At 28.5% G+C, this 20,320-nt stretch overlaps 4 protein-coding genes across 4 annotated transcripts in view; 3 read left to right on the top strand and 1 right to left on the bottom strand.

The window, feature by feature from the left end:
• Positions 1 to 217: 217 nt before the first annotated feature.
• On the top strand, positions 218 to 3,335 carry LOC118070467 (uncharacterized). Its single transcript, XM_035089068.1, has 2 exons — positions 218 to 390; positions 2,521 to 3,335. The coding sequence occupies exons 1-2, from the start codon at positions 370 to 372 to the stop codon at positions 3,289 to 3,291; spliced, it is 792 nt and encodes a 263-aa protein (XP_034944959.1). The 5' UTR covers positions 218 to 369; the 3' UTR covers positions 3,292 to 3,335.
• An 883-nt stretch (positions 3,336 to 4,218) lies between these two features.
• On the top strand, positions 4,219 to 7,682 carry LOC118070466 (uncharacterized). Its single transcript, XM_035089067.1, has 2 exons — positions 4,219 to 4,542; positions 5,800 to 7,682. Exons 1-2 carry the CDS (start codon positions 4,525 to 4,527, stop codon positions 7,513 to 7,515), a joined length of 1,734 nt encoding a protein of 577 aa, XP_034944958.1. The 5' UTR covers positions 4,219 to 4,524; the 3' UTR covers positions 7,516 to 7,682.
• A 2,385-nt stretch (positions 7,683 to 10,067) lies between these two features.
• On the top strand, positions 10,068 to 14,674 carry LOC118070464 (uncharacterized). Its single transcript, XM_035089065.1, has 3 exons — positions 10,068 to 10,181; positions 10,261 to 10,440; positions 12,338 to 14,674. The coding sequence occupies exons 1-3, from the start codon at positions 10,161 to 10,163 to the stop codon at positions 14,519 to 14,521; spliced, it is 2,385 nt and encodes a 794-aa protein (XP_034944956.1). The 5' UTR covers positions 10,068 to 10,160; the 3' UTR covers positions 14,522 to 14,674.
• A 189-nt stretch (positions 14,675 to 14,863) lies between these two features.
• LOC118070465 (uncharacterized) overlaps positions 14,864 to 20,320 on the bottom strand; it is an 85,266-nt gene continuing 79,809 nt past the window's right edge. Inside the window, exon 4 of the mRNA XM_035089066.1 lies at positions 14,864 to 15,597. Within this exon, the coding sequence (XP_034944957.1) occupies positions 15,286 to 15,597 (312 nt within the window). The 3' untranslated portion in view covers positions 14,864 to 15,285. The remainder of the gene's footprint in view (positions 15,598 to 20,320) is intronic.

The raw sequence follows: 20,320 nt of genomic DNA, 5'->3' as shown, positions 1-20,320 counted from the left end.
TTGGACGAAAATTACATAAGTCAATGCGGAAACATAATTGTATTTGAATCTGTATACATAAGTAGACCAATATAGATTCGTTGAGTATGTGCGTGCAACCATCAGTTCTAGATACAAGTATGTGGATAGTGAAAGTTTGTGTTATAAGACATTACTTAGAAATAAGACAAGCAACATAATGGAGGGGCATGAGGTTTTACACTAGAGTCGCCGTATATGAATGTCTCAGTTTAAGTTTGAAATTCATACACTGATTTGGCATTCTGAAACTCATATCAATAATACAATTTTTAACGAATATTTTTAATAACTAAATAACAAAACAGAATTTTTCAATAATTAGAAGAACTAAAATCTCATTAAATTAATATGGATACTTCCACGTACACAGTAAGTATAAAAAGAGTAATAATAATATAAACATGTAGAACTTCCTCCTTCAACTGTGTAACTTTAATGCAACGAAAAATGTTACGACGTCATCCATTCAATTAATATTGCAGATAATGTTAATCACATGGAAAACGTCATATTTACCTGCTTTAGCAGATTAAAATAACATACTTTCAATAATCGAGACATTTGTATTAGAAAAATCCAACTTCACTGGTGATGCAGAATAAGGGAAACAGAAACGAAAGGCCGGTTAATCGATAGATATAAAAAAGGTCTGACAAAAAAATTTCTGCGAAAATATTTTTTCTTCATTCGTTTTATTTTAAAGAAAAATAGCCTCATCGATTACAGTTCAAATCACATCATTAAATTAACGTGCTCGAATAATAAATTATTCATTTATAGCTCACAGTTTTATAGGTCCGTTAGGATAGTTTTTACTTTTCATTTCTACTCATGTATGATGCTACGTCAATATACATATATATTGGATTAAAGGGCTAACAGAGATACGTGAAATACTTTCCCTGGGAATAGTTATTTTTATTAATTATAATGTTAGTTCTTTCAGTAACAACTCAATCTAAGTAGGTTTTACTTATTCAAGCTAACAATAATAACATAAAAAATCTATAACATATGCTTCAAAAATAATCAAAAAAATTGTCTCTATGAATGATACAACTCACCGATATTTTCTATTTTAACAAAAAATTTCATATAAACTTAATGTAATTTTCGGGAAATAAATTATTGTGCGAATAATAAATTATTCTATTGATACACTTATTATCATATTTTTATGTTCAGATAAATTATGTCTATAACTTTCATGAGTTAAAGTGAAAGTATTGCATATGAAAAATTGAAAAAAAAGTATATTTTTCTCTTTGTACAAGTCTTTTTCACTTACACTTGTACAAAAAAATATAGCTGTTTCTCAATAAACCAGTACGGACGTTATTTGTGCTCAAAAACAATGTAGCATTTTATTACAAAAATGTTTAAAAAATGACTGCTCGAATTTAAATCAATAATTTTTATTTATGTACTTATTACCATATTTTACTAAAATAAATTTCAGCATTTTCTCTCGATGTTTAATGACTAATAAAGACATTCAGTTATTATTAATAATATTCTGGTTGTTTCACTTATGGCCTTAATGAAAATTGGGGTGAAATAAAATACTTATATTCAATGACTACATTTTTTCTAAAAATGTAACAGTAAAAATGACTGCAAAACAGTAAACATTCACTGATTTATTGTTAGAAAGTTGTACAATGACGTAAAACCAATTGCATTCAACGCATAATCACGCAAATCAAGACTGATTGGGTTTTCAGAAAAATCGGTTCAACCAGTTTTGTGCAAAATCAACTGGAAAATTGGTCGTGTGGACCTTTCGGGTCATACTCAGATCACCAGACTGATATTTGTGTATAACAATTGAATCTAGATTGGCTAAATTTTGATGTTGAAATTAGTGATTTAATGCATAATTTTTTTAAGATTCACTAAAGAAAATTCAGTCAAAATTTTTTTTTAAATGTTAATAGTAGGTTCATGATAATATCAATAAGATTAACCATTTTTGATCTTACAATTTTTTATTAGTTTTGTTTTTGTATAAAAAAACTGTATAAGAAAATTCAAAGCGTAAAAATATCTGAAACGAATGAACAAACGAATGTTTGAACTTATAGTAAATATAAATGTGAATAAATATAAATTAATATATACAAATTTATTATATGTCGTATAAAGAATAAGATGAACTTATGAATACAATGCATCTCAAAAACGAGTAATCTATAGTTAACAATAATGAAATATTGTTACAAACTTAAAAAAAGGTAATTATACACTTTCACGATTATCTGGTTTTTTGAGCATAAAAAATCGAAAAATCAACCTTTTTGAAACCAACATGAAAAGAATTCATCTATTTTTCGATTTTTTATGCTCAAAATACCAGGTAATTGTGAAAGTGTATAATTACCTTAAATGCATAGACAAAAAAAAAAGTTTTAACTACAATTCATTTGTTTTTATAGTAAAAGAGTAAAAATCATTTTGTAAATATTTCTTATTTTCTATCTAAATTTTTTTATTTTTCAGATTTTATTCGGATTAATATTGAGTATATCGTGTACTTTCGGGCAGTATGAACAATCTCCAAAAATTAAAGATGACAACTATCAAAATTCAAATTATGGAAATAATAAGAAACCAAATGCTCCAGTAGCAATATTAAAACAAATTAATCGTCATAATGAAGATGGATCATATACATATGGATTTGAAGGTGCTGATGGTTCATTTAAAATAGAAACAAAATCCGCAAGTGGAGAAGTTAGGGGTAAATATGGATTCGTTGATGATTCTGGTAAAGTTAGAGTGGTTGAATATGGGGCAAATCAACATGGTTTTCAACCAGCTGGAGAAGGTATAACTGTTGCACCTCCTACTTTAGTCGATGAAACAACAAACGGCATACAATATGGATCTAACGAAGTTTCTCAAAATCAAAATTATGATCCCATGAATTCACCACAAAAGGATTCATCAGTGCAATCACAATTACCATCGCGTTCTCAACTATCAAAATCTTCTGTTTTTACTCCTGCAGCTAATTCAGAATTGTCACAGCAATTTGATTATGAACAACGACCACCCGCTTCACAAGTCTACAATCAAGGTCCCGTTCAATTTAATCCTCCGTTGAATCATGGTTCAAGTGGCATTGTTGCACCTTCTCCTTCAAGAGCTGTCGGTGCTTCAGACGAATACAATGGAAAAGTTGGAGTTTTAGATCAGCTAGCTCGAGATTACGCACTACCAAAAAATGCTGCACCACCTTTACATGACATTAGTTTTGGATACTATTGAAACTCTCAAAATGTACATGATTAAATATACATAATTTATTCGAATATTGTCTTCATTTTTCATTAGATGTACGACATAAGCATAAATTTATTCTGACTAATAAGTATAATCTGATGTTTTTTCTCCGTGAATTTAATTAAATTTATTCCATATATATATTCACAAAATAATACATTTCTAAATACAAATGAAAATAAAAATTGTATGATTTATTAAAGTAATTCATTATTCATCATTAACAAAAAACAATACTTATTTATTATGATTTTAAACTTCAATATAAATATCTGTAACGTACATTATATGTATATACATAGATTCACAATATACTAAAATTTTAAAGCCAAAATTAATTAAGAAGAATAAATTTACGCTTTGAGTAATGTCTTGAATTTATTTCAAGATTCACGAAATTACTATCTATTATTGATACTTCTTATTTTTGATGTAGTTGTTCATTTATTTCAAATAATTTTTCTATTTCCATACAGTATATAGAAATGTCTAAACATACTATGAAGTTATCAAATTTGTTACATAAAATAAAAATATCATCAATCAATAAAATGACCTTTGGTTATTTTTTAATTTTAAATAACGAACACTATACTGAAGGTCAAGTTTCTTTTTAATAAATTGATATTATTAATGAGACACAATCGAAAGTGAATGAAATAAAACAAATTCGTTGACATTTCTATTTTAGAATCTTTGTTGGAATCATAAGAGGATGTTCGATCAATAATATTTTCAATTTAAATAAATCTGCTAGTAATAGATAAATGAAAGTATCTTAAATGAAATTGTCTTATCACGGTCAAATCTGATCTCAACAATATGAATATAGCAATAAGTTAAAGAAAACCCATTTGTTTTAATCTAACAACAGTCATGATGTCATTCACTAAAATCAAGGTCAGTATTGTACTGAATAATATATTAACTTTCGATTACTATAAAATTCCATTCCATTGCGTTTGGATTGTTTTGTGCTTGTACTGCTTACGTATTTTCTATAGGAAGTCTATTCTCTAAAGAAAAGATTCCCTCTCCCTTACGGAGTTCCCCTTTATTGCCGGCTGAAGTACGGTGAACAGTTTATAAAGCATCGTTCGAGTTATTATCTTACTTCACTTTCTCAGTGAAATTCACGCGGATTATTACGTACTTTTTTTAATACATTATTTTGTAAATTTTTCATATAATTTTGAATAAGTGAAAAGTTTGTGCGTCATGGAATCTTCGTTTTTGGTATGCCATATTAATTATTTAATATTTTTGAATACTTATTATCAATTTTTTTCATTAGAACTTTTGAACTATTGGCTATGTCATTGTCTTGATTCCAAAAAATTTTTGTACATATAAATTAAAAATAGAAAATTACTTGACAATTAAATAAGAAAATTCATAATCTATTCTCAACAAATTATTCCGTGATCATATACTGTTTCGCAGTAATTTGTACTGTTTCTTTTTAGAGAGTAAAGTAATGTAGCTTTATAGAAATTATAAGTAATAAAATTCCTATTAATGATATTGATAACAATTCTATATTTTATGATATTGTATATTTAAGAATAGAAGATGTTTTTAAAACCATGAAAATACGAGTAATATTATAGGTATATTTTAGTTTACGTGAAAATAAAGTAAAATGTAGTAGATGATATCATTTCTTCTATGATATTAACACATAATAATTTATGTTTTTTATGACTATCTCTGTTGTTGATTTTTTTATATATTGATTAATTTATCGATTTGATTATTAAAATCTAATATTTACTTTCACTACTTTCACTGTAGGAAACACGTTTGGAATTACCTTCGAATTGGAATACAGTGATATTTTGTGTACATTAAAGTACTACTATCTTTAGCTACATCAATTATATATATTATAATGCATATAACGTGAACTTGAATGTGAAATTTGTTTTTTTTTGTTTTTTATACTTCAAATTTAAATTTGGAATAAAGTATTAAAAAAAAATTATAGCGACTAGAATATTCGTGTATCAACTAGACTCAACATAAGGCGTGGCTGTACGTTACATTCATGCTACGGTTCAAGGAAAGTGAGTGCTCACAATTACGAACTTATATACATTGATGCTGAATTACAATTACTGAATCTCACGCTAGGTCATTGTAGGTTCCTCACGTCTTGAGCTGAATTTAGGTCATTATATGTATAAACATATATAACAGTGAAATAAAAAAGATAAAAGATCATTCGTGGTTACATGCCTGTCAAAAAAATATTTATTATTCTTTTACTCAATTTGTATACTAGATTTTTATTTACAATAGATTTAAGGTTCGAAATTTTGTAATTTTCTGCATTTATTTATTTTAATAACAATGTAACAGATTTTTTAAAATACAATTTGAAATGAAAATTTTAGAATAATTATTTATGGAAATTGTATAATTATGACATTTATGATTTGAATTTCTATGATCGCATTATTCAACTCAATATATGAATATACATATTTACAGATTTTGCTACTTCTCGGCTTAACTTTTTCATCTGCACGACAAGTTTTACGCATTCAACCTCATGCAACTGATTCTCAAAGTTACTATGGAGATAGTAATTCTCAAATATCTGAAATACATGAAGAAGAAGATCGAAATTTGAAAGAAATATCTGAGTATTCTTTAGCAAACCGACCAAGTGTTCATCAACTACGAGCAGTTTCTCGTACTAGTAATTCCAAAAATGTTCTGTCACATCTTTCAAAAATTCAACCTGTCCAAACAATCCGAAATTATAACAAAGTCAATGATGATGGATCTTTTACTTTTGGTTATGAAGCAGCAGATGGTTCATTTAAAGAAGAAACCCGTGGAGCAGATTGTGTAGTTCGTGGAAAGTACGGTTACATTGATCCAGACGGTAATAAGAGAGAATTCACATATGTATCTGGTAATCCTTGTGATCCAAACAGTGATATTGATGATGAAGAGGAATTATTATCAAAAAAACAAAAAAACGATAATGAAGAATTTGAAGATTCTGCTAATTACCCTTCTGTTCGACCATTATTATCAGTCAAACCAAATTATCCAAAAAAACAAACGGCCACTACTCCATCTACAATTCTCCATCGCGAAGTTTCTGAATTATTAAATAGGAATATCAATAATCAAGAATACAAAATTAATGATGAACCAGCCTCAGCTGTATTAATAAAGCCCAATTATCGAACTCAATCTCGACAAAATTATTATTCAGTCGCACCTGTTCAAGCAGATTCTTCATATTCCACAACTCCTCATCCAAAAGTAGCATCTTCTACTCAAATCACTGTACCTACAACATTACATCGATCAACTACTTCATCATCAAAATATAATACTCATGGTAGCCCTAGTTCAATTCAGTATCTTCAACAGTATACAACTCCTTCATATGCAAAATTAGAATCTGCATCAAGTCGTTCACCACAACTAGAATCGACTGCTGCTACAATTGCTATCACTCCTCGACCACATTCTATCCAAGTTGCAACTGAATATCTATCTCCAGCAAGTAATAATGGTAACTATAGAAATCCCAGTAGCAATAACAATGAAAGACCAAAAGTAATGTATTCCAAGCCACATGCTTTAGCTAGTTCTGTGCTATCTTCTACTCTTAACGAGAATGTCAAGTTTAATTTCGCACCTGAACTCGAAGATTATGTGAATACAGATTCAGTGATAAAAAATGTATTATCCAGCACTTCTCCAAAATCACTGAATGTTAAATCTTCTAAACCTGTATATCAATCTCAATTAGTTTACAATCCTTCCAGTGGACACTATAAAACTCAATTATATCAAACTTTACCTCAGCATCAACTTCAACCATTAGTAGCTCAACAGATCTTAAACCAGCCATCGTCTCAAATTGAACTACATCAAGTACAAGCTTCATTAACAGGACGTACATCGGCAGCATCTCGTCAATCGCAACCACAAGAGAAAATTTATCAACAACAACAAACGGAACAACTTCTTCAATCACAACAATTATTTGCACAGCAACAACGCCATCAACAACATAAGTTACAATCTGCAGCAATTCCAAAATATCAATATCTTGCTGCTCAAAAAGATCCTCAAACATACTATTATGCTGTAACACCGACATCTGTACCAAGTCCTACATCTAGTATTTCACTTGAGCAAATTGATCAATTTTTACGTGGTAGAACATCTACATTTTAATAGTGATTATTAAATTTTTATAAATAAATATGAAATAACAATGAATGATAATTAACAATAAATAGGCATTGACTGATAAGTTTTAAACTTCAAAGGATCGAGGTGCATATGACTATTCTAAACAAAACATCTATCAATAAATATAATTTTAAAAATTGAAACGATAATTTAATACGCACGTTAATCAATAAATCAATATTTAAACCGTCAAATTTCATTCATAACCTTTACTGAATTTACAATAATAATTTATGTATCACTTGCATAATTGCAAAATGTAATAGATTCATACTGTAAATTTTTTGCAAGCAAGTTGTTTACACTAAAAATCATATAGTTCACATCCATTGATAGTATTTATATTAATCAAAGTAACAACATTAATGTATAAAAAACTTCCCGAGTAGAAATCATTTTTGAAAAAGAGTTAGGCGCCCAGTGGGATACCACAATAGAAATAATTTTTTTTCATTTTATATTGTTGAAATACTAAATTATTTAACGTATTTAAATTAAATTCCCACAAAAATACACATGTTAAAATTTGTTCCTCAGGGGATTTGAACCTGCGAGCACTAAAATATTTCCATACCTTTAAATTTTATTTTTTTCTGAAACTACAATATATTTCCAGTCTATATAATTTAGTTGAAGTTTAATAAAAACAATTAACCATTATTTAAAGAAAAAGAGTATCTGAAATTATGTATGTTATTAAAATACTTTATTAAATTTAAAGAATATAATTAATTTAATGTAAATGTTTTATATTGTAATAAGTGCCTAATTGAGATGTAATTTTTGTTAGCCTAATGCGGACCTGATAAACATTTCTAATTAATGACGAACTAAGATATCGTTTCAGTTAAGTTTCTAAGATTGTTATTGAGAAGTTATTAGGTAGTGCGAAATTGAGCAAACTTTATTGCATCCTAAAAATAAATTGATCAGACATAGGCTGGGAGAGCCTAATTTACGCTAACTCATTTAAATCCCAATAAGGGGCTGATAAGTATTTAGGCATGTGTAAAATAAATTCTACTCGGGTTAGCTATGAACAAAAAAAAGATTATTCCTACTGAAAATTATATCGTAATTAAAATTATATTTTTTACTTGAAAAGATATGTTTATGAATTTTGATGATGAAAATGACGACAGTTTGTTAATATAGCATTTGAGCCTATCAGTTTCTTAATATCTGTTGTAAATATCTTAATATTCTTAAATAATTTGTCACAGAAAAATATTTTCAAAATAAAATGTACACTTTTTATTTTTTATACCTAAATAAAATATATTTCTTTACGATTATACATCATCAAGACGAAAGAAGAATCCTTTTTCAATTGTCTGAGTATAAAAAAAATAAAAGAATGATGATTGAAAAGAAAGTTAAAACCAAGATACAAATTGATGACAATAAAGTACAAAGATACATTCCATTATTAAATTATGCTTATCTACACGTACTTTATTGCGGTTAATACAGATTATTTGAGAGATATAAAATAATTTTAATAATCATTTTTAACTGTATCAAAGTTTTTGAATTTGCATTTTTAGTGTGTATGAAGCAATAAATAATAAAACAAAATTGTGTTCCATTTCTTTCTCCAATTCAGTAACATTCTAATATTCATATAAGGAAAGAAACTTGATATTTTTTTTTAATTTTATAAATTAAGAAAAAATGAAAAGAATTCAATTCATAACGGTAAACTTTTTTATATGATTAATAACCAGAGTGGTCGAGTTTCTATTCTTTTAATACATTTGTTGGAATTTAGTTTTAATATGATATGAAGCCTTCACTTAATTTTAGTTACATTTGAGTAAAATCATGATTAGAAATAGAAACGGTATTGATAAAAAAATGAATTTATTTGCAGGTGCAGTAATTTGCGAATTAATTGAAAGCATTGTATTATATCCTGAGAACTATTGTCAATGGATATCTCCGATACTGTGGTATACAACTGTTTCATGCGGCTCCCACATGACTTTCACTAAATAGTCTCTGGAAATGATTTCTATAAAGCATTTATCTTCCGGTAGATGCAAATTTTTTTTTGTCTTCGAACTATTAATACGTAAAAAATACTCACAGAATATTCAATACTTGTAGAAAAAACATCAGTAAACAGTATTTTGAAAAATTTTCAAACATAATAATAATAATAATAATAATAATAATAATAATAATAATAATAATAATAATAATAAAATAATAATAATAAAATAATCATCATCATCATCATCATCATCATCATCATCATCATCATCATCATCATCATCATCATCATTATCATCCCGTCTGGTTAGGCCCCAGGAGGGTCGGAGCCCTGGGAGCCCTGGCCAGACACCTTTGACGAACCGAAAGGCGAAAATAATTTCACACTAATCAATTAATATATATTCTACAGATTCTCGAACATAAAAATGTATGGAACGAATACTTTATTCTTCTTAATTCTCATATGTTGAAACTAGTCAAGTTTTCATTTAAAGACCTCACATACAACATAGATAAATATCAAAGAGAAGGGGAAGTGTCAGGGAAGTTTCTTATTGTGTCACTACACTATATATAACAGAAGAGACTGATGTGCTCGTACTTAATGTAAAACTCGTCGCACAAACAATATGATCACTTTTAGTTGTGAGGTATTTATAGTAGAATATTTTCTACTTATCACATAATACATGATGATAACAGAATAGTTTATCTTTGTTTTGATTTAAGATGATACCTTGGCTAGTGATAATATTTGGTCTAGTGACAGCTGGTTCTTTGAATATAACGGATCAACAAACATCCGAATCAAGCCATCATGATCAAGTTGCAATCCTTAAACAAATAAGAAAATTGAACGATGATGGATCATATACGTTTGGTTATGAAGCTGGTGATGGATCTTTCAAGGTAATATATTTAAATAATTTATTTGTATAGCATATATGGAAAAGTATGTTAACGTTACGTCCTGAAATATACTTCAAAAAAGCAATGATCAACATTGTTAATTCTAATATTAATAAAATAATTACACAAGAATTAGCAATATTATATACGCAATTTCTAAGTCCATATGATTAACTTATTTACATAAATAGGTAAAGAATATCAACTTTCACAACCAACAATATAATTGAAAAAATTAAATTTTTGAATTATTCACGTACCATAGTCTTTCAGAAAAATATGTACGTGGGAAGAATTTTTTCGCTAAATGTAAGTGCAAAAATGACAAGAATACGTTTTGAAATTCAGAAGTAAAAATATTTCTGTTCATCAGTGAATGTTGGGTTGTAAGTAATTTTTGAGTTATCCTATGTAATTCTTTTATTAAGAAAAAATTTTCTCTGTGTATGATAAAGAAATATCAAAATGATTCTATAAGTAATCCATTTGTTAAAGTACAAACGATTATTATTTAATTTTTCATGTTCACTTGTTTATTTATTTTTATTTGGTACTTACGAAAAGTAATTTATATTATTACAGAAAGAAATGATGATATCATATATCTACATTAAAATTTGATAAATGTATTTCGACAATTTCCGCAGGTGTGTGATTTTTATCAAGCTTCTGAAATACGTTACATTTTATTATTAGAAGTGTAAACAAATTTTCTACCGATTTATGATATCTGTTTTATAAAACTTTATGATTTTAATAAACGTACTCATAATTATTTTCTTCCGTACTAATATAAAATTTTCGATACTCCTCTCATCACTTGACTAACAATCTTATCTAATAGCTTTTCACAGTGAGTTGGAGGATATATTTTTTAAAAAACTTCTTTTACATATCTCTGTTTTAATTGAAGATTCTGCGAAAACAAAGATAATTGTTGAAACAACTGATCTTTTTGGAATCATACATAATATTTCGACCACGAATGAAATCCAAGATTTCTCAATGATTTAATTGCATTCTATTTATGTGTACCCATGGAGCTCAAGAAAGAAAGAGAACGTGTGTAATGTTTCGCGATGATCTATCAATTGTTTCGACCAATGTCTTGTTGTTACAGAAATGATAAAAATGTTTACCATAATTCGTTATATAGTTGGAGTTTTTTTGAGAAATAACAAATATTTAAAAAATCCATTCTATTTTTTAAACGATTATTCAACGATGTGAATGGTTTATGGAATTTATTGGAATTGATATTTTTTAAATATATAACTTTAACAGTAAAGGAATTATTTTATCGGTCCTATTCTATTATGTTTTTTATTTTAGTATTTTTTTTAAGTATAAATTACTTTTTACAGAAATTTGCGTTCAATAAGTTTCCACCTTGACATATATTTTATATGAACTTATCTGAATTTCAATATACATTTTGATCTTTTCAAATAAAATAATAAAAATGATGAAAAAAGTGATAAAGCACAAGTGATTTTTGAAAATTTTTTGAATGCTATAATAATTTAATCAGCATAGGCTTTAGACATATAATGACAATTTATTTAAAGTTAATTTGAAATAAAATATAAATAAAAAATTGTTTTTGATCAATATACACAACTAATTATGAGTAATCACAATTATTATTTAAAATTATCATACATTAAGATTCGTCAATAATTTTTATTCCTATTTCTAAGTCGATCAATTTATCACTGTAAAAAAGTTGGTGTATAAATTTAAATAATTCAAAACTAATTGACAATATGAAAATCCCAAATTTATACACATTTCAGGACGTAACGATTGAAATAAAAGCTCTGTATTGAATTTTTCATAATTCATTTTCAATTTTGAGTATTTAAAAAATATTCTCAAAGTTAAAAATATCTATTAGGTTGAAACTCGAGATGTACTTGGCAATGTAAAAGGTACATTTGGTTTTATCGATGCAAATGGTGAAATAAAACGAGTAACATATTCATCATCAAATGGTACTGGATTTAAAGCTACAACTCTATCACCGTTACAGGAACGAACTTCTGTTATCCAGAGTATTCCACTAAAGAGTAATCATAGTTTTGTTGCAAGTCAAAAGAAACAAAATTCAATGTATTTTTCAACATCTGAGTCATCGTCATCACTATCATCATCGTTGCTAACGACATCAACCACAACACCATCACCATCAAGCACAAAATCAAATGTAATACAGTCTATTCCTACTAGAAAATCTTTAATCAAAACAACGCCAATACTTAATTCAACAGTTAGAAACACGGAAAAATTCACCAGAGCTATTTTCGGTCAATACTTTAGAAATTTCAGTAATCGATCACGCCAATCTGTCAATGATCATCAACCTAAACAGTTGTCAACTCCAAGTGAAGAAATAAAAGTCATAAACCATCATAAAAATGATCTACAAAGGTCACAAATATCTGATTCAAATAGTGATGTAAAAGCAGATACAGAAAAAGATAATCTCTATGCTAGAATTTCACTCGAAGATATATTACATCCAATTAATAAGGTTGAAGATTACAACCGTAGATCTGAGGTTAACATAGATAATAATAATTTTAGACGTCAAATAGATCAAAAGCCAGCAATTAAAGTTCAAGAATCTACTGAGGAAAATTCTAGTAATGAAAATTTTGATGTTTACAATGGACGATTACTTTCTACTACGAGACCGCTTTTTACTACTACAACGGCTATATCACCTAGCACTGGCAGATCAAAAGTTATTCAACGAAATAGACCAGAAACATACCGATTTCATCAAGTACCGAAACTTGATGTATTACCGTTGAATGAGAAAAATTTAGGTCCAGCTAAATTTTACAATGTTGAAACAGAAAAGTTATCTGATGAATCACCGGAAATTATATCGAATCATAATTATTATGACTCTTTGTCTAACGAAAAAGATGAAGTTGCAGACTACATAGCTAAACATCCAACACAACCAGTTTTTAGCCGTCATCAATATGCTGAAAAAAATTATAAACGTTTACCTCTAGGTATAATTTTAACAAATATTCCAAGTTCAACAGCAATTGAATCACAAGAAAGTAATAGTGAAGTTCTAATAAGTAGGCGAATTCCGTTAAAAACTCGAATACCAATGAAACATGTCAATCATCAACCTTTAGAAAACAAAGAAAATATAGACTTTTTAACGAGTCATTCTGTTGAATTACCAATTGCATCGATCCCTGGTGTCCCTGCTACAACAAATACTAACTACGTAATTGAACAACGAGTAAATGAATTCACAACACCACGTTCAGAATCGGACGTATCATCTTCAATAAATTTACAACTTATCCAACAACTTTATCAGCATTTGCAACAACAGCAAAATCAGTATCTACAGCAGCAATCTATGCGTGGCAATGATTATTTTGAAAATTACTTTTATAAGAATATCGTATTTCCTTCAGAACATCAAACCCCGATTACTTTACCACTTAGTCGACGAGATTTTCAATTTATTTTAAGAAGATTATTAGCAAATCAACATGAAGTTTATGCTTATGACCATCCAACAATAGTTTTGAATGATGCATTAAATAAAAATAATGCAAACTTTTATCATAATCTGGCTCCACATTATTCATCAGTGCATGATCAACATTCTACTGGAAACATGCCAGTTATCATACCGAGAAAATATAATCAAAAAATAGCTGCATCAGAATCTAATATATCAAAAATGACTAACTTATTGAATTCACCTTTTCAAAAAATAAGTAAAAGTAAATACTACGATAACAGTAATTTCATTGATAAGTTTGAAACAATAAATACCGATTACGATTCAATTCTTCCACCGCCTATCCGAGAGGCTCTCCTATTGAAATTACTTCAAATAGCTATGGACAGTAAACAACAACAACGACAAATATTATATAAAATACCTATTTTAAATAATCGTGATACAAATATGTTAAGTACACTACTATCGAAAGTGACAGCAGTACCAGTTTATCGCAAAACTGGACCTATTCGTAGTGTTCAAATTATTTCGAATGATGAATCAGATGTACACGATAATGATAACAGTAGTACATAAGTGATTCTAGTGTTAAATGAAAAGTACATACTCCAAGAAAAGGAAAAATAATAAATTTAACACCTTACATGTAATATTACAATTCAGTATTGAAAATTTGTTTTCTCTTTCATGAACTTCTTCAGACAGTAAAATTGTGAACTTATTTTTATAATTAGTTTTTAAACATCATAATTGATATTTATAAGTGAAATTAAATGAATCTATGTACTTTCAATATGACTGTAAATCATTTATTGTATTACCAATCTATTTTTTTCCTAAACAGATGTGTTCAAAAAAAATACCATATTTATTGCACCACTACAGATTTCATAGGGTAAAATTATTACACTTTATACATTCTGCTAGAAACAATCATAGTTTATGAATGTCTGTAACACTAATACATATTGAAAGTGTTCATTTGATTTTATAAAATTAACTTTCGATATTACACACAAAACAGTAGTATATTATGATGGCAATTTCTTATTTCACATTCATTCTTTAGTTCTCATACTAACAATAGTCTATTCACATTAAAAATTAGATCAAAGAGATAAATACAAATGTGGACGTAACTACATAGTATTGTTTGAGCTCTTGACAGAAGATTCGTTTGTATTACTTCTGGCTTTTATTCTCACATATTACTTATAGAAACATTGTAAAAATTTCATTCATTATGTAAGAAAATCAGGAGTGCAATATACTATTGTTACTTGTTTTCAACTGCTTTTATTAATATTTAACTCTTATTTGTAAAAATTATAGTTATTTAATCAATGAGTATAAACAGAAGCCACTGTAGAACGTTCAGGATAAATAGATGCATTTTTTTGCACTTTGGTAGCATTTTCCGTTTCTTCAAAGCTTACAGTTGAAAAAGAATTTAATGGTTCAGTCTGTACCGCAGCATCTTCATAATCAAGCTCAAGATCATTTTGTTCATAAATTACATCATGACTCCGAGGTCGAGCAACTGAAGGTATCCAAGGCTGAGGAACACCTTTTCCTAATGCCAGAAATACTGCAGCAGTTATGAGAAGGACAAGTGATGCTACTCCAAAAACTAACCGCCAGGAGCCGGCAATCTGCAAAATAAAATTAAAAACATTAAACTTAGTTAAATGATTGTCAAACGTGAAAATGATAATCTAATAATTAATCAACGAAAGTAATATTTCAGTGTTTGATCCTCCTATCTATTAAAACTCATGACTTACTGTCAGACAAAGAGATACAATTACAAAAACCGTTCGTGTGAATATAATTAAATATTTATAATATTTTTTTTTTATAAAATCATAGAGATTACAATTCAATAATGATAATTACAAATAAAATGTTTTAAATTACCATAAGAAATACGAATAACAATAACTAAAGAATACAAAATTAAATCGACTAATCAGAAAAGCGTAACCATTTTATTCGTGCGTTGATTGATCAATTTTATTTTTAAATTTTCGGAATGAATAAAAATTAAGAAAATAGGTCTGAGCACACTTTGTCTGTGCTAACACGACGAAATTCCCATTAGTAATTGTTTATAACAAATTTAAATAGTTATAATCAATGTTTATTGAAAACATCCAAATACATGTGATATACACATTACTTATTCAATAAATACAATTTTTAACTGTTTATAACAAATTCATATTGTGATAAACAATGCGTGATTATTAAGAGTCACAACCCATCATTAATAAAATTATTTTTTTGAAAGCATCCAAATCCATGGGATATACGCATTAGGTAATCGATGAACACAATTTTCAATTGTTTACAACAAATTCGTATTGTTATAAACAATGCATGTTTAATAAAAGTTATATTTAGTTGTGAACAGTAATGTCCAGTCAGTATCGATTCAATTTTTAAATGGAAATGTTATTGTTTGACTTAAAAGTATTTTAAATAGCTAATTTTTTCATTTTTTTATGAGTTATTTTTCTATAAAAAGAAAACCGGCTCGACCGAATTTGTTCAAATTTCACTCAGATCTTCTTTATGATAATATATTTCGAATTAATTTTGGTTGAAGTCGATATCTCGATCCGTTCTTGAGAAATCAAAAATGATAAAAATGCTGACATCCGTATATACATACATACGTGCGTACGTACACACACACACATCATTCTACAAATTGGTCAGTATGCTTACAAATACTATGAAACGTGGAGAAACTTCCTAATGGAAAGTTAATTAAATAATTTTTTACATTGTTGACTTGACACAGCACGCTCAGAGAGCACGCGTTATATTTCTAATATATTTAAATATTGGTTATTGAAACTACACTAGATTTTCAAAGATCAAGAGATACGATAGAGTCTCGTGCGCCAAGCATAAATCGCTGCCGTCTTGCCCTTACGTCACGACGAAACGCTATCGTGTCTCTATACAAGTTATAAGATTATTTTTACAGGTTGTAATTTTTAAAATAATAATGTCTTTCTTATTATAACATAAAGATGGGCTGAAATTGAGAATTTGCGCGGAAAGCAATTGTTGACTTTCGATTAAGAGTACTATGAAATATCATAACTTTTTCATTCATAATACACAAAATTTTTTAATTTCGTTGCGCAAAAATTGAGTAAAATAAAAGTTTATTTATGAAGCAATTGTCCGCTTTTAACTTTCCAGTGGGAAGTTATAGTGATGAGTCCGATTTTGCGAATCCCCGATTTTGCATTCGACGCGTAATTATGTAACTTATTACTGATTAGATTTTCAACGAAATCGGTCCAGTTATTATTTTTTTTTGCAGAACCAAAAAACTGGCAAAAATGGAAAACCACCTGAATTTTGCAATTTATAAATTATAAATAAAAAAATACCATTTTTTAGACAAAATTTCAAAATCTTTTAATAAATATGAATATAAAATGATTAGAATACTTGTATAAAAATATACTGACAATATTTCATCGAAAAAAAAAATTTTAAAAAACAAAATCAGCAATGGAAGAATTTTAAACTCGTGTCAGGATTGAGGAAATAGCATTAAAGACGTCATAATAGTCAATAATAATCGTTAAAAAAATGGAATTGTGTCCATAACAATTGAACATTGTTACTAACAAATAATTATTGATCATGGTAATATTTAAATAAAAAGTTTTAAATCGTTATAAACAATAAAAATAGGGATCCATGCTATATATATATGAGTACTTTTAACGCATAATTTTTTCTTTTACTAAAAAAATGTTACCAACTGTATGACATAAATGAACAATTCCATTTGTTATAAAGAATGAAAGACAAGATCTATGCAACATATTTGTGTTCTTTTAACGTGTGATTATTTATTTTACTGAAAAAAAGTTACTAACTGTATGACATAAATGAAAACATGCTTCTTTGTTCATAACAATTAAATTTTTGTTATAAATAATGAAACATAGATCTATGCGATATATTTGAATTCTTCCGACGCGAAATTTTTTCTTTTACTAAAAGAAAGCTACCAACCCTATAACATATAGAAACTCACTCTTTTTGTTTATAACAAATAAATCTGTTATATTGTTGGTTGTGGACCTTTCGGGTCACATCCAGACCACTGCAGAGCATTAATATTTCCTGGATGCAATGTAAGCTGCATGAACCCAAATTCGTCTTTGCTCACGGCAATTCTATATTTCTCGGGCTAACTCATGTAGCTGGAGAGACTGCGTTTTTCCCATTTTATTAATATACGCTTTTGCAGTAGAGTTATCTACCCTCAAGAGGATTTGGCAATCATATAACTTCGTAGCAAAGTATTTTAATACTATAAACGCTGCCTCCAGTTCTAAGGCATTTATATGTAACAGCTTTTCATCTTTTTTTCGAAAACCATACGCTGCTTCACCTTCACAGAACCACGTTACAGGCAACTGACGCCACCACCATCTTAAATTATCCAAAATATCTGCAGGAAGCTGCATTCTTCCGACAAAATTATTGCTATTCTTTAACAATACTCTAGTTTTTACCATTTCTAATGTCTTGTAATCAAGTGCCCCATACTCAACAACTGGACATGCTGCGACCGGAGACCCAATTAACTGTGCAAAATCTCTGGTTTTATACCTTCTTCGTTTCCTGAACCCTTCAACTAGTATAATGAGGAGTTCTCATTTCTTTAAAGGCAATTCTAGCCTAAACCTCGCCTAGATTAAAAATAAATCTACTCTTGCCATCCATTTGTGGTACCAGAAAAAAACTAGAAATGAATTGATCTTCTGTCGGTTCACAAGCTTCGATTGCTCCCAACTCTAAGATCCAATCAAGTTTTTTTCGTATAGCTAATGATTCATGTAATGACCAATTGTACATAGATGGCGGAGCCTTCTGATATACTATTGATGTGAATGGTATTTTGTACCCTTGTATACATTTTAAAATGTAATCATCTAAAGTTATTGTGCTCCATCGTTTCACAAACTGTCTTAGCCTTCCTGCACTCTGATTTACTTCTTCCTCTTCTACCATCTCTAGTTCCTGCCCCGACGACTTCGTGATTGATACTAATTCTGAGATTGTGTTGGATCACTGGTAAGACGTTTTCTCTAAATACTTGGGTTTGTTGCCCGGCTGTATTGATGTTTTCGATACAACCGGGCCCTTGTAGTATACCTGGTTCGATATAATACTAGGTTTTTTAACCGGCGGTTGTATTTTCATCTCCTAACCCAGTTTATTAACAATTTTAAGTTCTTTAATTTTGTCTCCCAATTTTTCTCGAAACAAGAAAGTATCAACCGCAGCTTTTCTCCAACAAATCAGAGTATGTTTCATCTAAACCCGATGTAATACATGCTCTACGAGCGTATGTATGACCACGATGCTATTTAGCTATGAGCTGGGATGCCTGCCATAATCTTTCGAACACTTCATTAAGATCTAGACTCTGTTTCAACATTAGAGGTTCTATAACTGACCCTAATGCCCGAGAATATTTCTTTAGGAGTTTATCCTTTTCCTCTTTAACCATCTTTGTTTTTAACTATACTTTCCACCTTAAAGTAATTTGAGATGACAACTCCTACTTATTTTCGGCGTCTTTCGGTTGTACGCCGATGATTTCAATTATGTCCTTTTTTGAATGCTGGAACGATTGCATTTTGATTATTCTCACAAGCATTACTCTCCTTTTGAGTTTTCTCATCCTAATAGGTGAAAAGTACAACTACCTTGTAGATATACTCTTAAAGTAGTATTGTTATTTTCGTTTTGTCTCTCACCGTTCTTGACATATCACGTTTGTTTATAAAAATATTGTCTTTTTTACGAATAAACCGTAAAAGAATGATCTTATGGACTCTTCATATCACAGACTGAAATAAGAATGCTAAATTAATTGTAAACAAAACGATGAAACCCTTATTGATCACTGTTAGAAGTAAATTGCTTATTGAATTAATAATTGATGACAGCTCCCTCGCGGTTTCTAGGAATTGCAATTCTACGGTAAAAAAATGGTTATAAAAAAGTTAAATAATCGAACCGAAATTCAACCGTGTTTTCTCGATTAAAAACAGTTAAAAAGCAGTGAAATAACTCGCGTATTTAACTGAATATTGACGGTTAAATCTTGGTTGAATCCCGGTTGAATATTAGGTATTTAACTGAATAAAACAAGTTAAATATAACTTGAAAACTAGTTAAATAACTAAAAGATATTTTATATATCCCGAAGTATATAACGGTTGAATATTAATTGAAAACCGGCTAAGTATTGGTTAAATACTGGAATAGATCTCGCGTATTCAACTGCAAAAGAATATTTGTAAAAACAAATTAAATATCAGTTGA

This window comes from Chelonus insularis, unplaced genomic scaffold (genome assembly GCF_013357705.1).
Source record: "Chelonus insularis isolate UGA/USDA-ARS -01 unplaced genomic scaffold, ASM1335770v1 contig_60_pilon, whole genome shotgun sequence".
NCBI lineage: Eukaryota > Metazoa > Arthropoda > Insecta > Hymenoptera > Braconidae > Chelonus > Chelonus insularis.
Note: the sequence above shows the minus strand (reverse complement) of the source record. Positions and strands in the feature narration are given on the sequence as shown.

Excerpts from the sequence above, each read along its gene's own strand:
- LOC118070467 (XM_035089068.1), top strand. The coding sequence starts at position 370 with ATGGATACTTCCACGTACACA. Across the intron at positions 391-2,520 it reads TGGATACTTCCACGTACACA|ATTTTATTCGGATTAATATT; the intron begins GTAAGTATAAAA and ends TTTATTTTTCAG.
- LOC118070464 (XM_035089065.1), top strand. The coding sequence starts at position 10,161 with ATGATCACTTTTAGTTGTGAG. Across the intron at positions 10,182-10,260 it reads TGATCACTTTTAGTTGTGAG|ATGATACCTTGGCTAGTGAT; the intron begins GTATTTATAGTA and ends TTTTGATTTAAG. Across the intron at positions 10,441-12,337 it reads CTGGTGATGGATCTTTCAAG|GTTGAAACTCGAGATGTACT; the intron begins GTAATATATTTA and ends AATATCTATTAG.